General features: G+C 54.1%; 4 protein-coding genes across 4 annotated transcripts; all 4 read left to right on the top strand.

Moving 5' to 3' along the window:
* Nucleotides 1–8997: 8997 nt before the first annotated feature.
* On the top strand, nucleotides 8998–10147 carry ColSpa_00231 (uncharacterized protein; the record flags this gene model as incomplete). Its single annotated transcript, XM_049266443.1, has 2 exons — nucleotides 8998–9148; nucleotides 9447–10147. 2 exons carry the CDS (start codon nucleotides 8998–9000, stop codon nucleotides 10145–10147), a joined length of 852 nt encoding a protein of 283 aa, XP_049122400.1.
* Nucleotides 10148–11373: 1226 nt separating this feature from the next.
* ColSpa_00230 (uncharacterized protein) lies at nucleotides 11374–12129 on the top strand (the record flags this gene model as incomplete). The annotated part of the gene is made up of 1 exon (XM_049266442.1): nucleotides 11374–12129. One exon carries the CDS (start codon nucleotides 11374–11376, stop codon nucleotides 12127–12129), a length of 756 nt encoding a protein of 251 aa, XP_049122399.1.
* Nucleotides 12130–12228: 99 nt separating this feature from the next.
* On the top strand, nucleotides 12229–14007 carry ColSpa_00229 (uncharacterized protein; the record flags this gene model as incomplete). The annotated part of the gene is made up of 1 exon (XM_049266441.1): nucleotides 12229–14007. One exon carries the CDS (start codon nucleotides 12229–12231, stop codon nucleotides 14005–14007), a length of 1779 nt encoding a protein of 592 aa, XP_049122398.1.
* Nucleotides 14008–18329: 4322 nt separating this feature from the next.
* On the top strand, nucleotides 18330–18882 carry ColSpa_00228 (GPI-anchored CFEM domain protein ARB_01017; the record flags this gene model as incomplete). The annotated part of the gene is made up of 2 exons (XM_049266440.1): nucleotides 18330–18401; nucleotides 18508–18882. 2 exons carry the CDS (start codon nucleotides 18330–18332, stop codon nucleotides 18880–18882), a joined length of 447 nt encoding a protein of 148 aa, XP_049122397.1.
* Nucleotides 18883–23571: the final 4689 nt, after the last annotated feature.

The raw sequence follows: 23571 nt of genomic DNA, 5'->3' as shown, positions 1-23571 counted from the left end.
ACGCCCAGTGTGTTGGTCGCCTATGCCGCAGTATAGAGAACGGTTTTGACATGGTTGATGGCCATCTCAGTTGGAAAGAGGGCGTTCATTGGGTATCCGAGTAAGTCGTCTTGGGCAAGCTTTCTGCGATGAAGAAAGCTTCTTGACTTTGGGTTGAAACAGTCTGTGAGACTAGAGAAGTTGACATTCTTATGCTCCGTTGCGAAGATTCTCGTTTTTTCTGGAAAAGCACGGTACTTTAATGAAACCAAACGCAAGGAGCTGACAGCGGGTGTTGCCGTTGAGTCAGACTTTTCCCCACCGACTGTCCACTTCCTGGATCGATGGCGAACCCGAACCGAGAGAAACCAGGAGGAGCCAGCGAGTGGTGTCGAGTGACGACGGTGGTTGGCGTTGACGCATGCAACATGTCGGCCTGATAAGGGCCATAATGAGTGGTATGTAAGAAGGGAAGCAACGACAACCGACGCGGCTGGGCGGTTCAGGGTGACCGAGCCCGTCGGTCTCGAACTACCTAGGTACCTTGGGCTAGGCTGGGGATGCACCGCCTGTCCGGAAACTTAACAAGCACCAGTCAAAAGCCCTGGCGTTGCAGGGCGGAAAAAAGGAAAAAAGCTAGTTACCCGATCGAGCCATATCACTGAAGTGTCCATTCTCCAAGGGGGCGATTTCATCCAACAGCAGGCTCCGCGAGAACCGTCCCCCTCAGGCACAACTAGACCACCAAAAAAGAAAGCCCGGCCATGTCGTCTATCATTTCGTAATCGCGTGTCATCTGCCCCCAATACCTACACACCGGTAAGGACCAAAGCTGGGCGAGTGTTCTCCACTTGTACTGGTGATAGTGGCGTATCTACAAAGGAATGCAAACGCTAGGGCCCACTGAACGACCGACTCCAAACTCCCAGCGGGGACTCATCGGCTCCAATATCCGAAGCTGTAGGCATCCCAATGGAGGATAAGCCTCTGGATCGTCGGCTATTACATGCAAGGTTGGCAGAAGTTCTGCTCGACAGGCTCGTCGAAGTCACTGTTGAGGTCTCGTACGTTGATGCGGCTGATGCCAAAGCTTCGGGCGGATGCATCAGATGGACTTGTCCGTTCGAGCCAATCCACGGAACAACGCGGCTGATGGTGCTTACGAACAGCAGACGGGCTATCTGTCAGAAGTTTAGCTTGCTGCAAGGCGAGCGGGCCTAACCAGAGAGAGTGTTGGAAGCGCGCGTCCACGTTCGGTGAGAGGCCGACAAGGGGGGGGAGCACAGCTGGGATCTGGAACCAAATCTGAACTTAGATCCACACTTGTTTGAGGCATGGAGATCTGGCTTACGACAAGCGCCAGTCGCCAATGGCGCATCGGTCTGTCTCAACTGAACCCGCCGAAACAACAAACGGTACAGAGTAGCGGCTGACCCGGCCTTACAATCATCTCTACCGGTACCCCTTAGAAAAGTGAAGGTGGGCAAGGTCTAAGGTGAGGCAAGTTGACTTGCGGACTACTTATTGATTCCTATGGGCTGTGGTCGGATGCGATGCAAACAAAGCCTAAATACTGATTAGGTCAGGGCTTAGTAAGGCCTACGATGACTCGATGGAATGTGTGTGGGGGGGGGGGGGCGACTGTCAAGCCTGGGCACCTTAGGAGATTCGCCATAAGCAGCAGTCAATGAACGAGCCATGTGCAGCAACATGTCGCAGTGGGCGCTTAAACGCACGGCGAGATCTCGACTTTGGTCTTGACCTTGCGAGCTAGGCTGGTTTCCCGACATAAGGGGAAGGTGCGCGACGGTGAAGCATACCTAGAGTTGAGATGTGGGCGCTGGACGCCAACGGCCCGTGTACGACCGAGTTGTGAGACGCCTGGCAGGCCGGCTGATCATGTCGAGCCGCCTACTGGTAGATCACAGTCTGAGACAAGTATCAGTATGAATGATGTGAGAGGCGTCTCGTTCATTAACCACGCCAAGATAGTATCCACCCATTATTGACGCCGGGGCATGCTGACAGGGTTCCGCCATGCCAAGACGAAGTGTTTGTACTCTGTAGAGAGAGACATAGGAGAAGGAACGAGGCTCTTGATGGCTTGGGAAGAGCAAGTCAAGTCTCTATGAGGTACGTACATGCCGTCCCGTCCTTTCCTCTAGAGCAAAAACAAAAAAAAAAGGAACAAGAAACCTTTGGATTCGATGGGGATGTGCGCACGGGCCCTTCGGCGACATGTGCTCCCCAGCGCGTTAGGCGGGGAAAGTGTCACGAGCATAAGGTACTATGTAGGTATGGGAGAAATGGAGGGCGTACAGAGTGGGTACTATGTGTAGCTACCATGGTATTTGATCAGTTATTCTAGCGCTTCTGTCGCACGAATGTTCCTCGGACAGAAGCGTGGTAAGTCCCGATGTTGGCTGATGCTTGGCTTTGCCAGAATGTTAGGGAATTGAATTGAAGGCATGGTATCCGCACATTTCTGAGAAACTCACCTCTGCGCCTTGAGGGTTCCTTCTTATGTACATACGGTGCGCACTAGCCAAGGGACCCATTGTTTCTCCAGCCTCCCCGCTTATGGCCAGGCGGCGGCGGCGGCGGCGGCCACGCCTGTTTGCGACGCAACGGTCTACTTAATAGGGGCTCTACTCGTGCGTGCCGCTGGGGAAGGATGGTGATGAAGGCAGGCATTGGAGCAACTGAGATGCTACTGAACGTTTTCTTTTTATCCTTGAATCATATCCGAGCCGTGTGTATGTGTGCTTGTACATTTCATAGACATCAGCTCGTCCCTTTCTATACAGCACTTGAGTAAGGAACTTATATCTGCGATTGTGGAGAGGGAAGGGTGCAGGAGAGAGGGCACGCTCGGATGGAGACAAGGCCAAGAAACGGAAGCTGCCGGAAATGTTTACGAACAGTCTTGGGTCTCGGACATTTGCTCCTTGTTTGGGTTCCCACGCCATCAACACCCAACGTCACGACGAGGACGTTGTCCGAAGGCAGGGCTGTGAGACTAACGCTAAACCGCATCAAAGCAACTTGCGAAGACGACGTGCGGTGTATGTATGCAATAACTGAAGACGCGCCCAGCCCAAGAGGGATAAGGGAGATCGGGATCGGCTCTAATTCAGATGTGATGGTCGTTTTCGATGGAGCCCCTCGTTCTAAACTAAGTATTACACCAGTCAAATTGCCCCAAGACCCCCATGCTGTGATCCCCGCCTAACGACATCTCCATAGTACGAGTGGGGGACAGCGACCATCAAGTGCTGCCGGGCCGGTTAAAAATCTCGACCGGCCCGAAAATTCACTCCATAATCCAACCATCCAATCAGCCATGGGAGGGATGCTAGGTACTGGTTTATGTATGTGTTGGCACAGCCGTCAAGTGGGTCCCCGGTCTCAATGCTAGCGTACCGCAACCTGCCAAACCAACCTCCTACTTTCATCTTCCCGCCTGCTATTGCACAGGCAGTGTTCCCACAAGATATCCAGACAAGGGTAGACATGCTGAGGTGAGTACATTACAGAGGAACGCAGGCAAGGTGGAGTTTGCTGAAGACGAGACGAAATGGGATCCAGCCGCAGAAGCTCTTGCTTTTCGAGACAAGGGACTTTGAGGTACATTAGGTTCTTGCCTGGAAATCCAGGGCACTCCACATCCCGGCCTTGTGCCAGGTTAGCTTAAGATTTGCGACCAGCGAATGAAGCTAGGTGCAGATACGCATCGTGTCTCCTGCATCGAAACTAAGGCTTTCTTGACCCCAACTGACGCCTTACCCCCCCCGATGCTTCTCATAATACCTCCCTAGTGCCGACCTTGCACACCACGTTATAGAGCAGTTAGGATCTTTTCATGCTTGGGGGCTGGCGAGACATTACAGTCACTTTAGGCGCAGGGACGATCATCCTCAAACGGACACCTAATTCGGCACCCTTCGTGTAGAAAGAAATGAATAAGCAGGCTGACGTAGACAGCTCTAGGTATAGTCGTTCCAAAGAAGCAACAACAAAAAACGCCCCAATCCCCTAGGGATGACACAACGTCACAGGTGACGTATGGGACAAAAACGTTGAAGCCAACGTCTCCCTCCAAAAAAACCCTTGAGGCAGCCCACGCTGCCGCAGTTGTTTATTAGGGTCCATGAGGAAAACACCCAGTATCTGCTCGAATGGTTAGACGCCTCTAGTTCATTTCCTTCGCCAGATCGGGCACTCCCTGTCCTGTTTCCACCTTCGGTAGGGTTCCAGGTACCCCCGACGCCAACAACGTTCATAACCAACAAGAGAGCCTCTTCGTATACCTTATGCCAAAATTAGCAGCCCTCAATAGGAAATTGGCAAAGAGGTAGGCAGGTAGTGTATGTCGGGCCCCGGCGAGGGGCTGATGAGAAGGGTGAAGCCCGATGGAGGGAAAGGGAAGAAAAAAACCACAAGCAGGGGTTTACCCTCTAGTCCCTACATCCACCGCCACGACGTCAGCCCAATCTCACTCACCATCTCGTTCAATTTCACATTGTTGATCCGTGTTCTTTTCCTTGTCTTTTCGAGTTCATTTCACTTACGCAAATCTCTGCTACAGGTGGCATAACCTTGCCATACATCCCGACAGGGAGCACCCATATCAAAACATTGGCGAACTATGGTCGTATTTGTTTCGCCCAATGTGTCCCGCCGCTATTATGCTCTAGTGAGCTCGAACAAAACAGCTTGGCGTCGAGACAAACCCGTCTAGCTAGGGCTGCATTCTTAATTGCAGATGACGGATGTCTCTCGCTCTACATTACCCCCGAAATGAACGCATGGTCGACCAGCCAGCTGAAAAGACTCGACACGCGTCGGGCGTCCGCCTGCTGTGGAGGGGTCATCCCGTTTCTGTTGCAGGGCCCGGGACTGGCTCCGCGACCAAATGGCTGTTGCTCAACAACGATAGGTTAAAGGCGGGTTATGTACAGAGTACCAAGATAGTGACAGACGACAACCGCGACATGTAACCTGGGACCCAAGAGACGGACGAGAACATTCACTACCTATAGAGCCAGACGTTGACGCACGGAAGTCTGATCGGAACGCCCCCCGTCGGTCAGGCGGGGCACGCAGACAGGGTTGCTTTTTCATGGACTTCTTCTCGTCTCTTACCAATCCCGAGACCAAAAAGATGCTGTCGGCCAAAGCAACACCCCCCCTCCCCACACACAAAAATATTGCACGCGCACAACACACCCACCCCCTTGCACATTATACGTACAATCGCACATCTGAGCACTGGCTTGCCCGCGAACACAGCGGGGTGTCGGCTAGATCGAAGGCGTGGAGTAGCTCTGGAACATGTTCCAATGTATTCGTTCATTCACCACATCACCTTGCCAGACCTATCGGCCAGCTCACACTTGTCTAGAGAGCCATATCGTATTTGGCTTGGTGTCAACAGGTAGGCGAGATGGAGGGCGGAGGGCTGAGGGCGGACATTGGAAGGGCGAGGGATATGGGACACTAAACTAGGGCAAGGTGGTGTGTACTTTTCAGGGATCCGAGACGCGACGCATCGCATCGCATCACATCACAGCCCAGCGAGCTGCACCAACGGCTGGACGAGGTTGCCGATGCTGCTACCACTGCGACGATGGAGATGGCGGTCTCGGCAGCTCTCCGCTCTTGACCACCCTTCAGTCCAGCAAAGCAAGGCATATTAGGTAGGCACGTGAATCAAGGTATCCACCGATATACTCTTTGATGACTACCTTACGCTGCGCAAGATCTCATCAGGGCTCGGCAGGTTGCCCATCTCGCATGTATAGGTAACTACAACCACATTCCGACAGCAAGGATTCACCGAAACAAACGCGTTAAACTGTTGCTAGTCTTGAACCTAGTAGATGATGGTGCTCCCACTTTCTTCATCCCGTCCTACCTGCCGCCCGACTCTGCCTTGACTGGGCAAGTTATCGTGGTTCGGACGAATGCTCGGGATCCTCCTGGTTTCGCATTGCTAAAGCTCTTGCTGCCGTTGCCGGGTTGCCCATGTTGGTTACCGTTACCATTGCCGTCGTTATTTCGTTCGGTTCTTCATTCTTTTTCTTCCGTCCCGCTGCGGATGTGTCTCCTGCTTTTATAAGCATCGCCGGGGAGTCGGACTCCTACTCCGGCCCCTCCTATGAATCAATTTTGCACATCCTCGACGTACCTTTCCTGTTTCTTCTCAATTCGGGGGGGAAAAAAACACTCCGCTCGGTTGTTTACCGGTGATGCCTAAAAACAGGCAACAAAAACTGTCGACCACACTTTCCTGTGTGTCCTCCAAGCCTGCCCACAACATCGACGGAACAGACCGACCACTTTCTGACATAAACGCGGCATATCGCATGTCACGGTATGCGCTCCGGCTAGGAAGGACCCGTCCCGCACCGCGTACTGTACTTGCCACTCCTCTCTTGCTCGACAGAACGGTGTCCGGTTCCGTATCTCCTCCCACTTCCAAGTCCCATGTGGCGCGGAGGCCGCTCCGTCTACTACATCTTGTCACTGCGAGAAAACAAGACCGCAAGCTGGGCCACATCACCCCGAGGACGTGCACATGCTTCTCGACCGCTCCCCGACTTCCAACGCACAACGCTGAGCTGCCTTCTCGCAGCGACACGCGGATAACCCCCGGTCCAGTACCACCTATCAATCGCAGCCGCTGTCCTGGTCCCTCTTCGCCTCTAGGGTTTATGCGGTTCCGACGACCTAGATTGCTTCCCCGAGCTGGGTCTCTTGTCCCGGCCTGGACCACACACACCCTCCTTGCAGCCCTGCCTAGCCTAGCATGCAACCTCTTCGTTTCAACATCAACTACAAAGACTTGCTGAATGATCCAAACCCCCCCGGACCCGACCACCCTTTCGATTTCTTCACTACTAGGTGAACCATGAACACCGAACCTTCGTCTGTGGCTTCGAGCTGGGCGGGCTCAGCTGCAGGAAAGTCGGTCCATCGAAAGGAGCGCGGTCATATTGCACAACGCGTAAGTCTGGTTTTGTTTCTGCTCTTCGTCTAACGTCTTCGTGCTATGCAGATAATTCTGCTTTCTTTCAAGCGTAGTCTTGGTTCCGCAGCCAAGTTAAGGGACGAGCGCGATGACAAGTTAACTGCTCAGTCACGTGGCTTAGCTCCTCGACAGAGCCTTGATCACCCCTCCCCCATCTGTCAAGAGGCGCCTGGTTCGCCTTGAATATAAATCTGATACGACGTCTCGATAGGCTTGCGAGGTCTGCCGCCGCAGGAAGCAAAAATGCGACGAAGAGAAGCCAACTTGTGGGTACTGCTTGAAGACCCAGCTGGAGTGCGATTATGGAAGCCCGAAGCCGACCAAGTAAGCTCGCTCCTGTGCTTGTATATTCGAATCATTTGGCCCGTTAATTCTCTTTCAACTCGCACTGCCTGTATCGGAGTGGCGCACGATGGAGCCTGAGGGTTCTTCGTTAGCATCACGTTGATTAGCTGACTTGATGCAGGAAAGACAAGACATTGGTTGAGTTACTCGACCTTGTAACCAATATCAACCAGCACACCAGTCATATCCCAGAAATCTACGCCCAGCTTCTAAGCTTGGGAGATAGCACCCCGGCCCCTCTGCCTACCGAAGGCACCGCCAGCAGCGATAGGGCTTCTTCGACAGCCACCGTGCAGCCCTCGAGTCAGCCTAGCCTGGCGCCACATCACCAACCGAAGCGCCGTTCTGCTTCCGCCGCGAACAACTTAGTGGTGTGGCCTGCAGTCCGGCAGACACTTGAAAACGTCCGGCCCAAGATACCCGGCATTCGGGCTGTTTTCCAGGGACCAAGCTTCTCATCGGTGCTATCAGAGCAGCAAGGAGACCTCCGGCGTCTTTCTCGAGGGGGCCTTGAATCCATGGGCTCGCAAGATCGCATTACGTTAGGCATTGCTCCCGACGACCCAAGACTAACTCACATGATGGGTATAAGCCCACACGTCCTTGCGGATCGCGCTAGAATATATTTCAACACATTCAACCGGATTCATCCTGTTCTAGACCGTCAGCATTTCATGGAAGTAGTGTTCCCTGGGGTACTCCACAATCATTTCGGCGACGATGCGGCATCCGCTTTGCTATGTCTGGTGATGGCACTCGCTGAAGTGGCTATCGCCGACATAGCAGGCAGAGGGTTTTCTGCTTTTCAGGACCACCAAGATGGCGGGCCAGGTGGTACAGAGGAAATCGAATATCGGCCGCCAGGCATCGAGTTTTTTAACGAAGCAAGGCGGCGCCTGGGCTTTTCCATGAGCGAGTGCAGTTTGGAAAATATACAGACATACATTTTGGCGGGGTAAGTTGTTCTCAATGGTGGATTCACCGGAATCGGTTCAGAATCTCGGTTCGATTGAATACGTCGCTGACTTGGACCACCCCTATCTTTCTCGTAACAGGCTGTACTACGAGTGTTGTTCTCGACACATGGTGAGTATGGGGAGAAAAGGGGTCTTTGGGATGATCGACTAATCCAAGTTGGGTAGGAATTCTGGAGAATGACCATATCAGCGTCCTTGGCTTGCCACGCTCTGATTGCCAGGTATGAGTTTACATCAAGGCCTGCTGGCAGCCGGGCCCCATTTGACCAGCTATCTTATGGGCTAATGAGCTAACGGGAAGCTGCAGCAACTCTGCCGAGCTTCGCACAGCCCACGGAGATCAGGTATGCCGGGCGTTTTGGTATTGCTCCATCATGGAAACGTACGTACATAGCAATTTTGTTCACCCGGACCAAACGGCCCCCATCCTACGTCCTCGTCATACCCCCATCGGTGGTCCCCTTCCCAATCTCGCCCCCATTCCAGCCGTTCGGCGTGTTAATGGAGTGCACATCTCGTGCATGAGAAATCACTTCAAAACACGCCCTTTGTCACTGGTTCTGGAAAGTCATCATCTAATAATCGCTTATTTGCTACAGGGATCTCCAGCTAGAGTTGGAGCTGCCTTTGACCGGCCTTGACAAGCTGGAGCCGACTATACAGATGCCCCAGTTTCCCGACTATGTTACCACGACCGACGAACTTCTTCGTGTGCAGATGTACAACGACAGACTGTCTCATTACGGCGAGATATTTGTCTATCAGGTTTCTCTCCGAAACCTCGCTGTTAAGATCCGCAACGGGCTGAACCAAGGTGAGTTTTTCCCCGGCCAGATTGAGACTTTTGCAGAACATCTGTTTCTCCTCACCACAATCTTGCCGGCGTATAACTGTTCATCTGGCGTCCCTGCCTGCCCATTGGTTCTGGCCCTGCTGTCTGCGACTTGATTTTGCTGTCAACATACATTCTACACGAACAATAAGCAGCGCCTCGATATGTTCCTTCATATTGGTGGCTTCGTCGTTTCTCTAAACCCCCCCACTGACGACCCGTGTCTCCTGTAGTTTCCGAAGCGCCCCCATTGACCCCGGTCAGACGACGCCTGACCCAGATCACCTTCTACGAACCATCGTCGAGAAGCTGGCGAGGCAGCTTGAACAGTGGCACAGTTCTTTGCCAGGTTACCTGAGCTGGGACAGAGATCTTGCCTCCACTGTGTATTCGGCCCCTGAGCTTCACCCTACCAGTCAGTCGTTTTACGTCCAGAATATGTATGCTGCGGAAGCCATGGATGGGCTGCATCCAGGCCCCATAACCAACTTCATCGGGTCCGACATCGCAAATCCCAGTGCGAACATCAGTTATCCCAACTCGGACGATGTACTGCTTGCCATTATGCGCTCACGGTACTACCATCTTGAATATCTACTCTACCGGCCCTTCGCCTACAAGGTTCTCCACGAACACCCGGACAACTTAAGCGAAGCAGACCTCTCAGCAACCACAAGGTTCCTCCACGCCTGTGTTCTCTGGCCTATAATGGTCCCACCGACCTCTCAGCACAAGCGCATGATCCCGTGTCTGTACTTTTGGTCGCAACACATATTAGGCGCACTCATCATGTTACACCTGTCCCTCGTAAACCCCACCCTCTCCAACATCCGACAAAGCCATTGCCGCCAAGGATACGAACAGGAAGCTGATCTGACGGTTGAATGGGGTATTGCATGGATTCGAGATCTAAAAGACGTTGACAGAACTGCACAATGGTGCTGGACCATTCTCAAAGGCCTTTATCGACTCGACGACTGAGCAACAAGCAACACCAGAAGCGCGCAACCTACCAGATCCGTTCGGAAAAGGAACTAGCACCATGGACCTATGAATTTTGGAGACTTCATGCGGGGGTAGAGGTAGAGGAAGGAGGCATTAAGGGCGTTCTCGGTCATCTAGGGCAGTCACATATTTCGCATCATGTTTGAATGCATCAATGGAACGGAAAACGATGCATGCAACGGAAGCCGCCAGCGATGAGAACGGCAAGAACGTGGTGTTTTCAAATATTTGAGCGTGTTAGTTTCGGCATTAGCGTATGTGGTCTCGTTCAAGGAGATTGGTCAAATCCAAAGCTATGCTCCAAGGACGTTGACCAACCCTTGCGAGTTCTCTCCGTGTGAAGGGCTGTCTGTGATTGGCCGGCAGTATGGGCTAATGGTATACTTTGTATATGCCGTGATCTAACTGTTCTTAGTCACCACAGAAGAGGCGGAGGGCGATGGGTTGGTCTTGTCGCTGGATGATAAATCGTCTCGGTACTGCCCTTGAGGCCGAGATTCCTAGCAGTTCAAGTTCACCGCCAGCATCGTCTTACAAAGTTTGATAAATGCAGGTGACATCTGCACCGTGTAAGTCTAACTGAAAAGCCGGACTCCTGGGTTGGGGCTCATCTTTTGGAGTCAAGTGACTTGACCAAGACCGCACGGCGTTTGTGCCTCCCACTCCCTGAGCCGTTTTAACATGGCAGTTTCCCATTCATGGAACAGATCAACCCAAAGCCTATTTTCGAGTCTTTAGAAAGGAAGGTGGCATTGACGCGGTAGCAGATCGGACCAGACAACGAATATACATCCCTTCCCTAGCTACACCGGCTCCTCGTTCAGTCAGTCAACCGGCCACCTCTTCGCCAACACAACACCAACGTCGACAATATTTCTGGGAAAGGTTTACAGTATCGCTACAGTCAGCATCAAGCCCAACGAGCTATGAGTCCTTGAAAAGATTAACCACGTCCAGATTTGCCAGCCTACAGACACGGACCAATTTAATCCACATCGATATATGCAACATTTCCAACCGCTGAAACGATGGCTATCCGCAACGCCTACCTTTCGTATAAGCAAGACACGAATTGCCTGCTTTACTGGGTGATTAACGCCTCCAACTTCATTATCAAGACATACAGAAAGACGCATCGCTGCTAGAAGTCGCCCGTCAGGTTCAACACGTCCGGGACGGTTACAATTGATGAGTTCGCGGCAATGACTCGGCTCATTGGAGAGGAGATGCGCTGCATCCCATCGGTGGTCCTTGAGTTGCTCCGTTCGGTAATCCTGGCAAGGACGGCTCACTGGGATGAGTTTCAACAATATACCGAAGGAGACCCTGGAGTCGGGAGGTCCCATACAGCTGACAGAACGTTCATGATCGTACTATACAAGGCATTCGAGACCTTTGAGGTCCTATCTGCAAAGTCCCAGGATACAAGCCAAGAGGCGCAGTACGGTTTCCAAGCAGCCGATGCCATTGAGGAAATCGTCCTCGCCAACAACTTCTTAGTCCGGGATGGCGAAGCGCTGGACGACGAAGGGTCCGATGAAGAATTTAACGAAGGATTCTCCGTGACTCAAAAGCGCGCTCGAAAAAGATACAGCACGAAAAGCAAGGGGAAGAGAAAGAAGAAGGTGAGGACCGCGACGCAAGCTTTTCCCGGAGACGCAACAATAGGGAAAGTGCCTCTGAAGGATTACCACTTTCTCAGAACCGATGACGAACTGACAACGGAGTATGCCATGGCCACCTGTTCGTATTTTCGGGAGTGTGCCAGTCTCCGAGCCTACCTCCAGGATATTTGGCGTGAGGTTGCATACGACGGCCTCAACAGTGTTGTTGCTGGCGCCATGGTTCAACTGGCCATTGGAATGGTAAAACAAACCGAGTCGAAAGTCTTCGCCGACTTCCCGAGCCTAGTCTCTTACAAAACGCTCGAGAGGACCATCACGCCGGGGAACGTCTAGAAGGCTGAAGACGAGTTCCATATAGCCATGCACTTACTGTCGTCGGATAATCAGTATCAAGGCAGCGACAGAGCTCATATTGACCTAAGGGAGTACATCATGTTCGACGCCTATCGGAATCTTGTCGATTTTGCGGTTGATTACCAACAGAAGAGAACAGGGGTGCCAACTGACTCAATGGTTGCCCAGATCGCGAATTGGGACCCCGGTTTTGACCTGCAGCAAGCTACGAAAGAAGACATGCTGAAATGGCGTCGAGCATACACGATCAAATGGCTGTATGACCTGGTCAACATCTATTCAAGCCCCGTCGTCAAGCGTGGTCATGGAGAGCAACAAGACCTCGAAAACATCGACTGGTCCCCCAAGAACGAGGAGCTCCTCCAAAATGCGATTCTTGGCTTGCAAGAGTTTGGGGGCATCGTTACCTCGCTCGCAATGCAAAGGCCTGGCACGCGTATTTCGGAACGAATCCTACCTCACGAGGTCTTTTTCCTGCAATGCATCGTCGATGCCTTCACCGTATCGCGCGGCTGGTCCATCAAAATGTTGAAAGGACATGTTCTCATGGCCCCACCACAGAGTTTTGACCCGACGAGAGAGATCGAGCTGTTCTTGGATCGCCAAAATGAGAGAGGCAACTCCGGGTGTTTGCCGTCTCTTCGTATTCTGGTGAAGCTTCTCGAGGCCGACGAAGAAGTGCACGAAGCACCAGGCTACCATCAAATTTGGCTCCATTCTATAAAAGTATTCCATGACGGTTGGAGCTGCCTTGGCAGATCAACCCACTTGCATGCCAATTACGTGTTTCCGAAGTCCTGTTTCTCCGAGACTAATATCGATGGTCTTTGGGAGCTGTCTCCTTTCCTGTGTGCCGTAGGACTTACGGACAGTGTCGAATTGGCATTTCGATATTCTATGGCTTTGTGGGACTCTCTGGCCATTATCACAACGATGATCCATCTATACAACATGCTTGTGGAAAAGAGGTATCTCACAATGCCGAACCAGCTTTACCACAGTCTACAAAATACATTCAGTGACAGCATTTTCCCCAACGGCGAAATACCAACGTACAACTTTGGCCCGGTCCTCTCAAGACAACTGCATGATATGTGGGCCCCGGGGAAGCAAGCGCAGAAACAGGCACGGCGCGACGTCGCCAAGACCCAGCGGGGTTTCTATGCCGCGCTGGACCTAGACCTGAATTTGGGCTTCAGGAAGAAGTCGAACCTGATACTTTACCGGGACGCAAAGTGGAACATTGAAAGCATCCCGGACCATGAAATCGAGCCACGATCTTCGCTGGGGATGCTACGTATATCTCAGACGAAGCAAGTCTTCAACTCCCAAACTGGAAAGAAAACCCTTAGAGAAACGGACCTGGTCCGCCGCGCCAAAGTAGAGCTTAAAGTAGATGATGACGCACTCTTGAACATGGCGAATGCACAGAGAAGCGCCGAGCCAGCCAGTCACTCAGGCCCCCAACTAAACGGAGAACAGCTCCTGAGGCTGGTCAAGAAGGACATATACAACGACGTCTGTGGAGATTCGCCCTCATCGGGCATCAACTACTTTTGGATTACCATTCAGATCATGTTTCTCTACATGGAGTTCGAGAGGCGACTGGGCGGTTTACGGAATCCGTTATACACGGAGATGTTCAGAGCTGGCCAGCCGGACAAGAGAGTGCGTTTTATAGTTCGGGTCTTGAATCTTCGAGATGAAGAGTGTCTCCAGGCCATGGCTGGGGCATTCCAAAACTCGAGGGCTTCTTTGAAGGACTTCACCTACTGGGAGGACATGGGCAGGGCAGCGGATATGCCAAACAGAGGCTCCGAGGATGAGTCGACTGGCGGCCAATGCTCGCTCATGTGAAGGCGGCCGATGTGATTGCGAGTGTGTGTACTTTGCTTAGCGTTGACTTGGGCGTGGCCAAGACATGGGGGAGATCTCGAGCGATGGACTTTGCTTAAGTTCAGCGGAGTATACATAGCAGTACGGAACTGTGATACATAGCGGACAGTTTGGGTATAACGGGATGATATCTACTACTTTGGCGAGGGTAAAAGTGGCGTGATGCTCCGGGAGGGCGGGGAACGCTTCTCGCGAGGTTTCTAGCAAGGGCATGTTGAGCGTCACTAGCATAGACTCTGTCTAGTAGTCTGGAAGAGAACATTTCTACTCTGTGAATACTGCAGTGGCTTAGTTAGAATACATCTACTAGTGTTGGAAGTCGCCGACAAGGGGGAGGAAGGTTCTGCGGAACGGCTCGATCTCTCGGCGCCGGGGTGGCGTGGAGACTCGACATGGGCACGCCTTGGATGTGCCCCCCGCCCCCCCCCCCCCGGCGGGCGTGAACCTCCAGGGGCGCGTCGATCAGAGAGTTGAGAAAGGAGCTACAGCGGGACGGTCTGAGGATGCGGAGCTGGCGAAGCTGCGCGTCGCCGATGGGGACCACGGAGGCGGGCGGGCGTGGCTTGGCTGCTTGGGTCTGGTATGGTTCTTCATTTATGCATACAGGCAAATAGGAGCGGTCGCACGGGTGGTGTTGGCTCTCAAGGCATGGCACCTACGTCTCGACGAGGTCGTGATATTGGCACGTGAGGCTCTAACCCAGGGAACGCCGAGGAGGAGACGACAAGGGGAGCACTTGTACGGGGACTCGGAGCCGACGTCGAAGCCAGAGCCCAGCCGGTAGATCAGAGCCTGTTGAAGGGAGATAGTAGAACCAACTGCGTAGATCGCGTGACACCTCACCCCTACGTACCGGCGCGGAATCGACGACAGAGACTCCACGAACCTGTAGCGCTGTCGTCCTCGGCGTTCGTCCTGCTCCATTACCCTCTCGTGTTCCCGAGGCGGGCCTTCAGCCTCCTTTTCTGCCCTTCTTCCACCCACCTCCGTGTCTTCAACACCCCTGGCCGGGGGTTCGGTGGACCGGAGACGTCACAACGGGCCGGAGTCAGTGCACGGCGTAGCGGTCTGGGTTGGGCCAACGATGTGTCCGATACCCAGGCGCCCGCGCACGGAGAAGGTTAAAGAAAAAGGACGGCGTTTTTTTTCTTTTCTTTTCTTTTTCTTCTTCTTTTTCCAGGGTCCCCTTTACCACCGGCTTTTGTTGCCTCGGTAGGCGTCGGCCGCTTAATCTATTGATACGAGTGGAAACCTTGCTCGTTGTGTTGGATATGTTGAGGGAGGGCGATTGAGCGGCGAGCATCTCGCATACCTACGCACTGGCTAGCTTGGCCTTAACAATAGAGAGGCAATAGAGGATTGAACCGATCGAGGCGCTAGCGAATTGGCGCCGTGGGTTAGCGTACCAGCTCGACGGCCATACGCACACAAAGCGTGCATGTCTCGCGAGGGGGGAAGGGGGCGACGAGGCGCTAGCCCGGCGCTAGGTCCGTCGATGACACGAACCGCGGCCCGGGTGCGCCGCTATTGAAAGTGTATGGCTTCCGATTCGGGGGTGGTCATGGAGGAGCGGGCGGGCGGGCGGGAGGGCAGCACCGCGGCAGGGGGATGAGTGCGGTCCGGCTGTTGTCTTCACGTCGCTTTCATCAGCCGATTGGGGGGTTCTAGGTCATTGGCCATAAGTGTGCGAGTTGTTCCTGATCAAAGGTAACCGAGACCTGCCTCTGGAGTATTACGTTAAAGGGGGTGGGGAAATGGGGGTGGCTAGCTCCCGGCCGTGTCACCGGCAGTGGCTTGTCGGTGCGAGTCGACCGGATCAAAGTCCCTTCTCGCCCGCGGTTTGGGCAGGCCGGCAGTTTGTTGCGGCATCGTTGTCAACGGAGCAGCGAGAGTACCGTATTCTTACCTACTATGGGCGGCTGCCGGCGTTTTTTTCTTAGGTTTGTGACGGACTGGGTCTTGCTGGTTGCAACCTCCCAGCTGTGATCCGACGCGGAGCAACCAGGCCGGGAAGAAGCTCTGCCCAGCATCCAAGTACGGGAATAAGGGCCGACTCGCCCGCAGAGAGAAGCCGGCATGATGCGTCGAGCGCCGTCCAAGTATGACCATGTTGCCGTCCCCCACCTTTGGGCCGCAGGCCGAGGAACCAGATGTCTGGGCTCCAATACGCTTCTCCCGTGCAGATTCTCTCGCTGCCATCTTCCTATGCGCAGCTGCCCGTCAAGCTTTCTCGGTCACTCCTTGGCCCGGCTGGGCAGCGCAGCCCCCACCCGTATGCCGAACCACGGCCGTTCCCGTTTTCGTTCCTGCAAAGCGCTGAGAGAGGCGGCAGAGGGCGCGGGACCGGGATGGAAAATTGATTGTGTGGCGTAGTACGGCCGTGAACCCGCCGTGCCGCCCTACTAACCATATAGTCTGCAAATGCCAAGAGCCAAGAGTCGCAAACTGCCCGGGTGGCACAAGCTTTTGTCTCGCCCTGTTTTTGGGTCTTGGGGCCCGTCGTACAAGAATAAGAACGCTGGCGGCCAAGAAGAAAAGAGGCCGAGTGCACCTGGATCGAGTCTTCATATTTCCGTTTCTCCCTCGCCAGCCAAGGGGGTGAAGAGTAGAGACACGCCGCAGCCGACCAAGAAAGTGGTTAAAACGAGTGGCACGGACTGGGCGCAGCCCCGAGATCAGACGGGCGCCCGTATCCTGCGCAGGGTTGTCTCTGACAGAACGCAAAATCCACTAGCCTCATGCCTTCTGTCGTCAGGGTGGCTGGGCCAAAAGGGGAGCGAGACACAGAGAGGGAGAGAGAGAGAGAGCAGGCGGTCCGGGGCCGAGCGAGCAAATCTGCATGATGTAAGTAGCGTACCAGTGCTCGTCAATGCCTGTCTAAGCCCTCACTGCGTTGTGAAATGGAAAATAAATGAAGTAGAAGAAGAAAAAGAAACGAGAGAAAAAAACCCCGATCTTGGGAGAATGAAAGCGCCCCGTGCTTTGCGTCTCCATGTGATGCGTACGACGCTCGCTCGCTCACTCATGCGCGCATTCCCGAGTCCTCAGATATGGAGGAGGTGAGGTCCCGATACGGGGCTGACGTAGGGGACGACCGTCCGGAATGTGGGCCAAGTGAGGGTGGCTGTGGGTCGACCGAGCGGCCCAGGGTGCCGGCGGGCATTTTGTTATTGTGCCCGCCTCATCTTTGCGGAGGAGATGGTCCTGTGTTTTCTCCTTTTTTCTTTCTTTCTTTTTCGTCCGGAGATGGGGACGGAAGGAAGCAGAATACCGTCGGAAAAGGAACAGAAGGTTTGCTCGCCTGCTGTGACGCAGTCGATGGACGGGAGTCTTGGCCCCGCGGACCAATGACCAGAGTAAGCGAGCACCACGCGTCGAAAGATATTGGGAAACTTTGGACGATGTTTCAGTCCCGCCCTCGCGGTCAGACACGGCGGTAACCCAAACAACGGACGGCCAGGTGGGCAGGGACGAGTGCAAACATCGACGGAGCTCCCGGCAGACGCGGGCCCGGGGACGGCCATGTCTGCCCCATCCCGGACCGTCCCACCCTCGCTGGGCGGGTGGAGCAAGAAGGGGGGACAGGGGGAAGAGGGCACCGTAACCCGTCCACAACAAGTCTCCGGGTCTTCCGGGGTGGGGTTTTGCTTTTTTTCGGGTTGGCCTGGGCGACCCTGACTTAGCATGCATACTATGCATGCTAAGGTGCTAACATTGATTTCCCAGGGCAAATGAGTTCTCCAATAAACTCCAGCACCCAAAAGTTTAAACGGTAATTGAACCCAAAGAGGTGGGATGGCAGCCAATGAGACGCATCGACTGCGCCGACAGTGTAGCGCAATGATTGGTGTGATTTTCCAATCAGGAGAGTAGCCGTCCTTTTTGGCCCAAGGGGGCCTGTCGACAGGAAGGGCCAAAACAAAATAAGGACGGCGGCACCCATGGACTGGAAGAAAAGTCAAGGGAAGGAATGGTTCGAATCAGGCTAAAGCATACCACCACGGGTTGCGGACACCATCTGCGTTGCGTAGCGTTTAAAAATAAGGCTTCAGCTTTTTCCCCTCCCGGGTTCTCGTGCTCACCTGTCTGGTCTTTTACTTGCCTTTCCTCCTCTCTCCCCCCGCAGCAGTGAAAACAGCTTTGTCCTCGTCCTCTCGTGAACGCATCATTCCACCTCAACGCTCAAACCTGTCCACGACCCGTCCACTCGACTCCGACCGGAGCCCACCGAGCGTCGCGCAACACAATCCGCAAAAGCACGCGTCCACAGAAACACGGTCGCCATGAAGTTCTCCGCCGTGGCCATTGCTCTCGCCGGCCTTGCCGTTGCGCAGACCGATCTCCCGGCATGCGCTGTACGTTGTCCCCTCGTCTCAGCCTCCCCTTTTTCCTGGGCCACCCGACGCCACAGGTCGCGATGACTGACTTGTTCGTGTGCTGACCCCGATGCGCCGTGAATAGCAAGACTGCACCAACCAATACACATCCGGCAATGCGATCGCCGGCTGCAGCAATCTCGACATCAAGTGCATCTGCTCCAACTCGGGCTTCCTCGACGGCATCGCTTGCTGTCTCACCAAGGCCTGCCCTCCGGCCGATCAGGAGACCGCCGTCAAGTTCGCCAAAAACATCTGCACCGGTGCCGGCGTCGCTGTGCCCGACCAGGTCGTCTGCAAGAGCGCCAACGCGTCGGCGTCGGCATCCGGCTCGCAGACCACTCCTAGTGCCACGCAGACCGGCACGGCTGCATCCGCCACCAACACATCGAACGCCGCGGCAACGATGGGACCGGTTGCCCTGTTGGGAGGTCTTGTTGCTGCTTTGTTTGCCTTGTAGGGTTCAATGGGGAAGTAACGATTGTGGTTTTAGGAGCAGTGGCCGGAAGATTCTTCTTGTACGATGGCGGACCAAGGCGGTTGAATGGGAGGCTCCCTGCTGCCGTTGCCGTCGCGTTTGTGATAAACGTAAAGAGTGTTAATTAGGTATTGGTGTTTTGGCGTAGCAAATCAAAGGTTAGACCTGTTCCTCGAAGGTGCTAATGACAATGAGATGGCGAGGCCTATCGTACCGTATGTTCGCCGTGAGCAAGGTGAACTGTGGTGGTTGACGCTTCGACATGGGATGCTTCGTTCGGTCTATCAGACGCCCTTGCGATCAGACCGACATTCGGGTTCTGCGTGGCTGACGAAAATGCTGGACCGACATACTCCCGATCGATTCGGCAGAACCATGGTAAATGTGTTCAGATCGAAGCGTCGGGACCCTTGGACCCTGACCTTACATCATTCGTCTGCTGGAAAGACCATCACAGACATGATGCGTCTGAGTCTCAGACCGCCAGTTCATTGAGCTCAACTTGAGTCGTGCCGGAAGGGTGCATGTATTGCCGTGAGGCTATTTTGGGTTTTCGAATAACTTTCTCTGGCACTCGAGTGCTTGGGGAACCTGGACCTTTCCCAAACACCCTCGAGCCTCTTCCTTCGAAGCTGGGAGGGGTGCCGGAAGGGCCAAATGAGTGTGGTGTTGAAGACTTATTGACCCACCTGTCGCGTTGTCGAATGTTGAATGAACATGGCAGGATTCCCGCCTCCAATCTGAGGACCAGCAGTTTGACCAGACATGATTCTCACGGCGACCACACGAGGCAGCGCGAGTCCGCACGTCTCGTAGTTGCTCGGCAAAATCCACGTTGCCTCGCCGATCAAAATGGTTGATGAGTAGCGTGACTGCCGATGGTGACCCGAGCCCCAGTACGTGGTAAACTCTAAATTCTGTCGGTCTGTCGCAGATGAGCGGATATGCTCCGTTTTGAGGTTGTCGCCGCGTGTTGGAGATACCACTACACTAGAAGCGCGGAAACGCACGGCAGCAGGGAGTGGATAGCCGCGTCATTAACCATAAGGCTCTAGTGAGCCCAGAAGGTTCTATGCCCGGAAAGAGATACGACCGGGTTCGCCGTCTGGGTCGTTCACAAAGATGAGATGCTGCAAAATGCAACGGTAGCAGCCGTCTCAATGCACGTAGATCGATATCTATTGGTCAATGCCACGCGTCGTATGTATGGCGATTTGGAAGGGTGATTTCTGTTGAGCCGAGGTCCTGCTGCCTTTGTCTACAACCCAGGGTGACGATGATGCCACAAAAAAACACAAAAAAAAGGAGTTGGGGAGCATAACTCTGTATGCACATTATACAGCGGGTTCATTTCCGATGCAGCATCGCAGGCCGTATGCGGATGACGCAGTATAAAACGCTGGAAACACCAAGGACGAGCCCGATCCTCTACGACTCAGGCACACCGCAATGAGGTAGCAGGATCCAACACGTCGCCAGGAGTCGGCAAGAAGCCGACAAAGAGTCTCGGTCTCCCAAAGCCGTAGTGGAGGCCACTAGCAGTCACTGCCACAATGTTTTTGAACATCCCCCCCCGGCCGACGAGGATATTATTGCTCTGCGCCGGGCCTTGGCATTGACAGGCTCGCGGCCATGGGATTTTGAAATGTCCAATGCATATTGTCGGCCGCCGAGAGACGGAATAGTCATAGGCGAGCAGGCATAGCAATCAACGCCATTTGACTCGGTCCGTCGTATGGAGCTGTTTCCCCCACATAGCCGCCTGCAGAGGCAAGGAAGACGCCCCCTTGCAGGCAAGTTGACAAGAGCCGCTCTCGTCTTTCCACGCAACCTCCTCTCATCTGTCATATGACATATGCCATATGCCATCTGCCGTCCCCCGTCTGCGCTCTGCAGGCCCAGTCCACTCAAACAGCTGAAGCAAGCCCATATGGGCGTAAAACGTCAAATTCGTTAGCTCTCCCGACTTGGTATGGCGGGATGCGGTGACGGGGTGTGTGAGTCGGTAAGCACAAATGCGTGCAGATCGGGATGAAGGGTGGCATGTCCTAGTTCAATTTTGAATGGAGCTATTGTTGTAACCGTTTAACCGCCGTTGTGCCGGTGGCATGTCATTTTCCCAACAGTGCGTCGACAACCCACTTTCTCCCATCCTCTAAAAGCGTGATATCGACGCAAAGTTTCGTATTCCGGGTGTTCAGGACGTTCCCAGAGGGTTAAGCGGCATGGAGACGGCTCTCCTTCCCCTCCGCTTTTCTCCACAAGGCGAGCAAGGCCCTAGAGCCTACATACCTAGCGCTACTCGTAGGAGACTCCACTGGCTGCTGTCAGGCCCGTCCACGACCGCCCTGGCGCGAGTGTGTGCCTGACAATGTCCCTTCTGATCCAAGGTTGCGAGCAGGGGATGCAGGCGTCCGCCGGGTACCTGTCAGAATGGTCTTGGGACTGCCATGATTCGCCCAGAGTCAGATTGATGCGATCATTCAGCTCTGCCAGCCGCCGTGCAGGGAGCAGGCATGGACAAGGGGCAGGGAGATCAGATGAGGAATTTGGGGTTGCTGGGGTGTGGGGAGGAAGCCGGACGGCGCTTTGATCATTTGAAGTCTGGTGTGAAACCCGGCGGTGGGTTTGTCTGCGAACGCTTTGACACTGCAACTCCTGGGTGTCCAGACGGTCCTGCAAGGGAGAGCAACAGCTCGGCTCGGCGAACCACGTAAGTAGAATGTTGGGATTGGTTTCCAGCAATTGTCGATGAAAGTTGGCTTCTCCTGGGAGTAATAATGACCCAGGCCCCCTTCGAACGACACATTTGCGTTGAGTCTGAAGCCTCAAGATGCCTCCTCCCATTGTGGCAACCCGGCGGAAATAAAGTTCGGCTTGTACTCACTGAAGAAACCAAGGGATGGGTCGACTGTGGTATCCACGGCCTGTCGGTGGATCGAGCAAGATCAGCCATGCCGGGCCTGCGGGAACCCTCGCCGATTGTCTCTGTAGAACAGGATTAGTTTCTCCAAGCATTTGAAGCTTGGCCGATGGGAGGAGGGAGCTGGTTAGTTGAGAGAATCGTAACCTCGCCGTGCCTCCTTGTTGCTAGTTCCAAGGTCTTAGCGAGCGAGGCTACCCTGCTAAGTACCACCTCGGTCAAGGTAACTTGCGACAGTAGTCACAAATCTGTTGAGAAGCGACCTTGATAGTCGCCGAATTTAGCAGAAGATGCCTTGTATACAAACGCTGCCACGCATCAAACGCATCAAACACGGTGCCGATCGACTTCCATGTCTGCTGGAATAGGCGGGCGTTCACTGTTTCTGAGGCATGCCGTGCAATGGATCGGAGGTTTTCTGCTTCCACAGTCCAGGGGTCAGGGTCGACAACTCTGTGTCCTCGGAGCTTGTAGACGGGGACAAGTAGCCCAGCGGCGAACTAGTCGAAGCCCTTTCATCTCGCAAGGCAAGGTGATCGTTTTTGGAACATGAATCGGATGACCAACAACGCTTTGCTGCAACGCGTCCGTCGTCTGCCCCGAAGATTGTTGCCTCGGCAAATATCATCGACCAAGAGCCGCTGGGAAACGGTTCGTTGTTCAGCAGAAACAATGGACGGCGTCTCATAGATCTCTTTTGCGGTGCACCGCCTGGTGTGGGCCAAGGTCGATGATGAGCTTTGGCTGGCAGTGTCGCTCTGTACATATCTGCAGGTTGCGAGAAATGAGTGCCAGTGGAGATGACAAGCTGCAGGGTCATCGAAGCTGCCAAAACGGCATACGCCCCTGCCTTGCGCGATGGTTCTGCACACCTGGATCTGGAAAGAGACACAAATAAGATTTTGGCAGGCCGGCCAGAAGCTCGGCAATCCTACCACGGCTGGTGTCCGTCTCTCCAATACGACATGACCTGTTGCAACTGTCCCCACACACCAGAGACCGTCCGTCCCATCAATTTGGTGTCGTCCGTGTGCGGTCAGACAGCCACTAGACTGGCGTTGCATTTGCGAGAATGCCACCACAGCAAGCAATGCCCTGGGTCGGTTGCTGAAATCATGGCGCGTCCCGCCGCTTTGTGCTCTTCTGTGCCGGTTTGTGCCCCTCCCGGCTTGTCTATTGAGTTCTGGTTTTTTTTTTTTTTTTTGGCTGGTCATCTCCGATCCAGCCATGAGGAGATCGGTTGCGCGCGGAACAGATACCTCGGCCGGCCACCTGGTTGGTAACGCACCGTTCGGAACCAGAGATTTTGAGACCGTGGAGTGGTCGGTACCGCCTGGGTATTAATAGAGATGATGCATTGCTCATTCAACCATGACGAGCCGGTACAACGGCCGGAGTCGCAACGGTCAATTGGTCCTCGCCAATGTTCGAGGCCATGTTCTTCTTTCTGTTGTGCCGTATCAAGCGGACCAGAAACTATCCCGTCCTGCTGTAGAGTTGCGCTAGAGTGGTACGGATGGGTTTTGGCTAATCTGCACGCCAGCCTCCAAGCGACTGGAGTGACGTTTCGAAAGAACCCTGAGCGGCAGGCTTTCGTGGGGGTGTTGCAAGTCACTAATCTGATCAATTTGTAAGCACAGGCCTGTTGTCCAAGACATTTGATATGCGCCTCAACCTGAGCGGCTGCCGAGCAAGGCAAGTTCAGGCGATTGGGCGTTATACTGGTTCCTTCCCTCCGCACGGTTGGT

Source organism: Colletotrichum spaethianum (assembly GCF_022836535.1).
Source record: "Colletotrichum spaethianum MAFF 239500 DNA, contig01, whole genome shotgun sequence".
In the NCBI taxonomy this organism is placed as follows: Eukaryota; Fungi; Ascomycota; class Sordariomycetes; order Glomerellales; family Glomerellaceae; genus Colletotrichum; species Colletotrichum spaethianum.
Note: the sequence above shows the minus strand (reverse complement) of the source record. Positions and strands in the feature narration are given on the sequence as shown.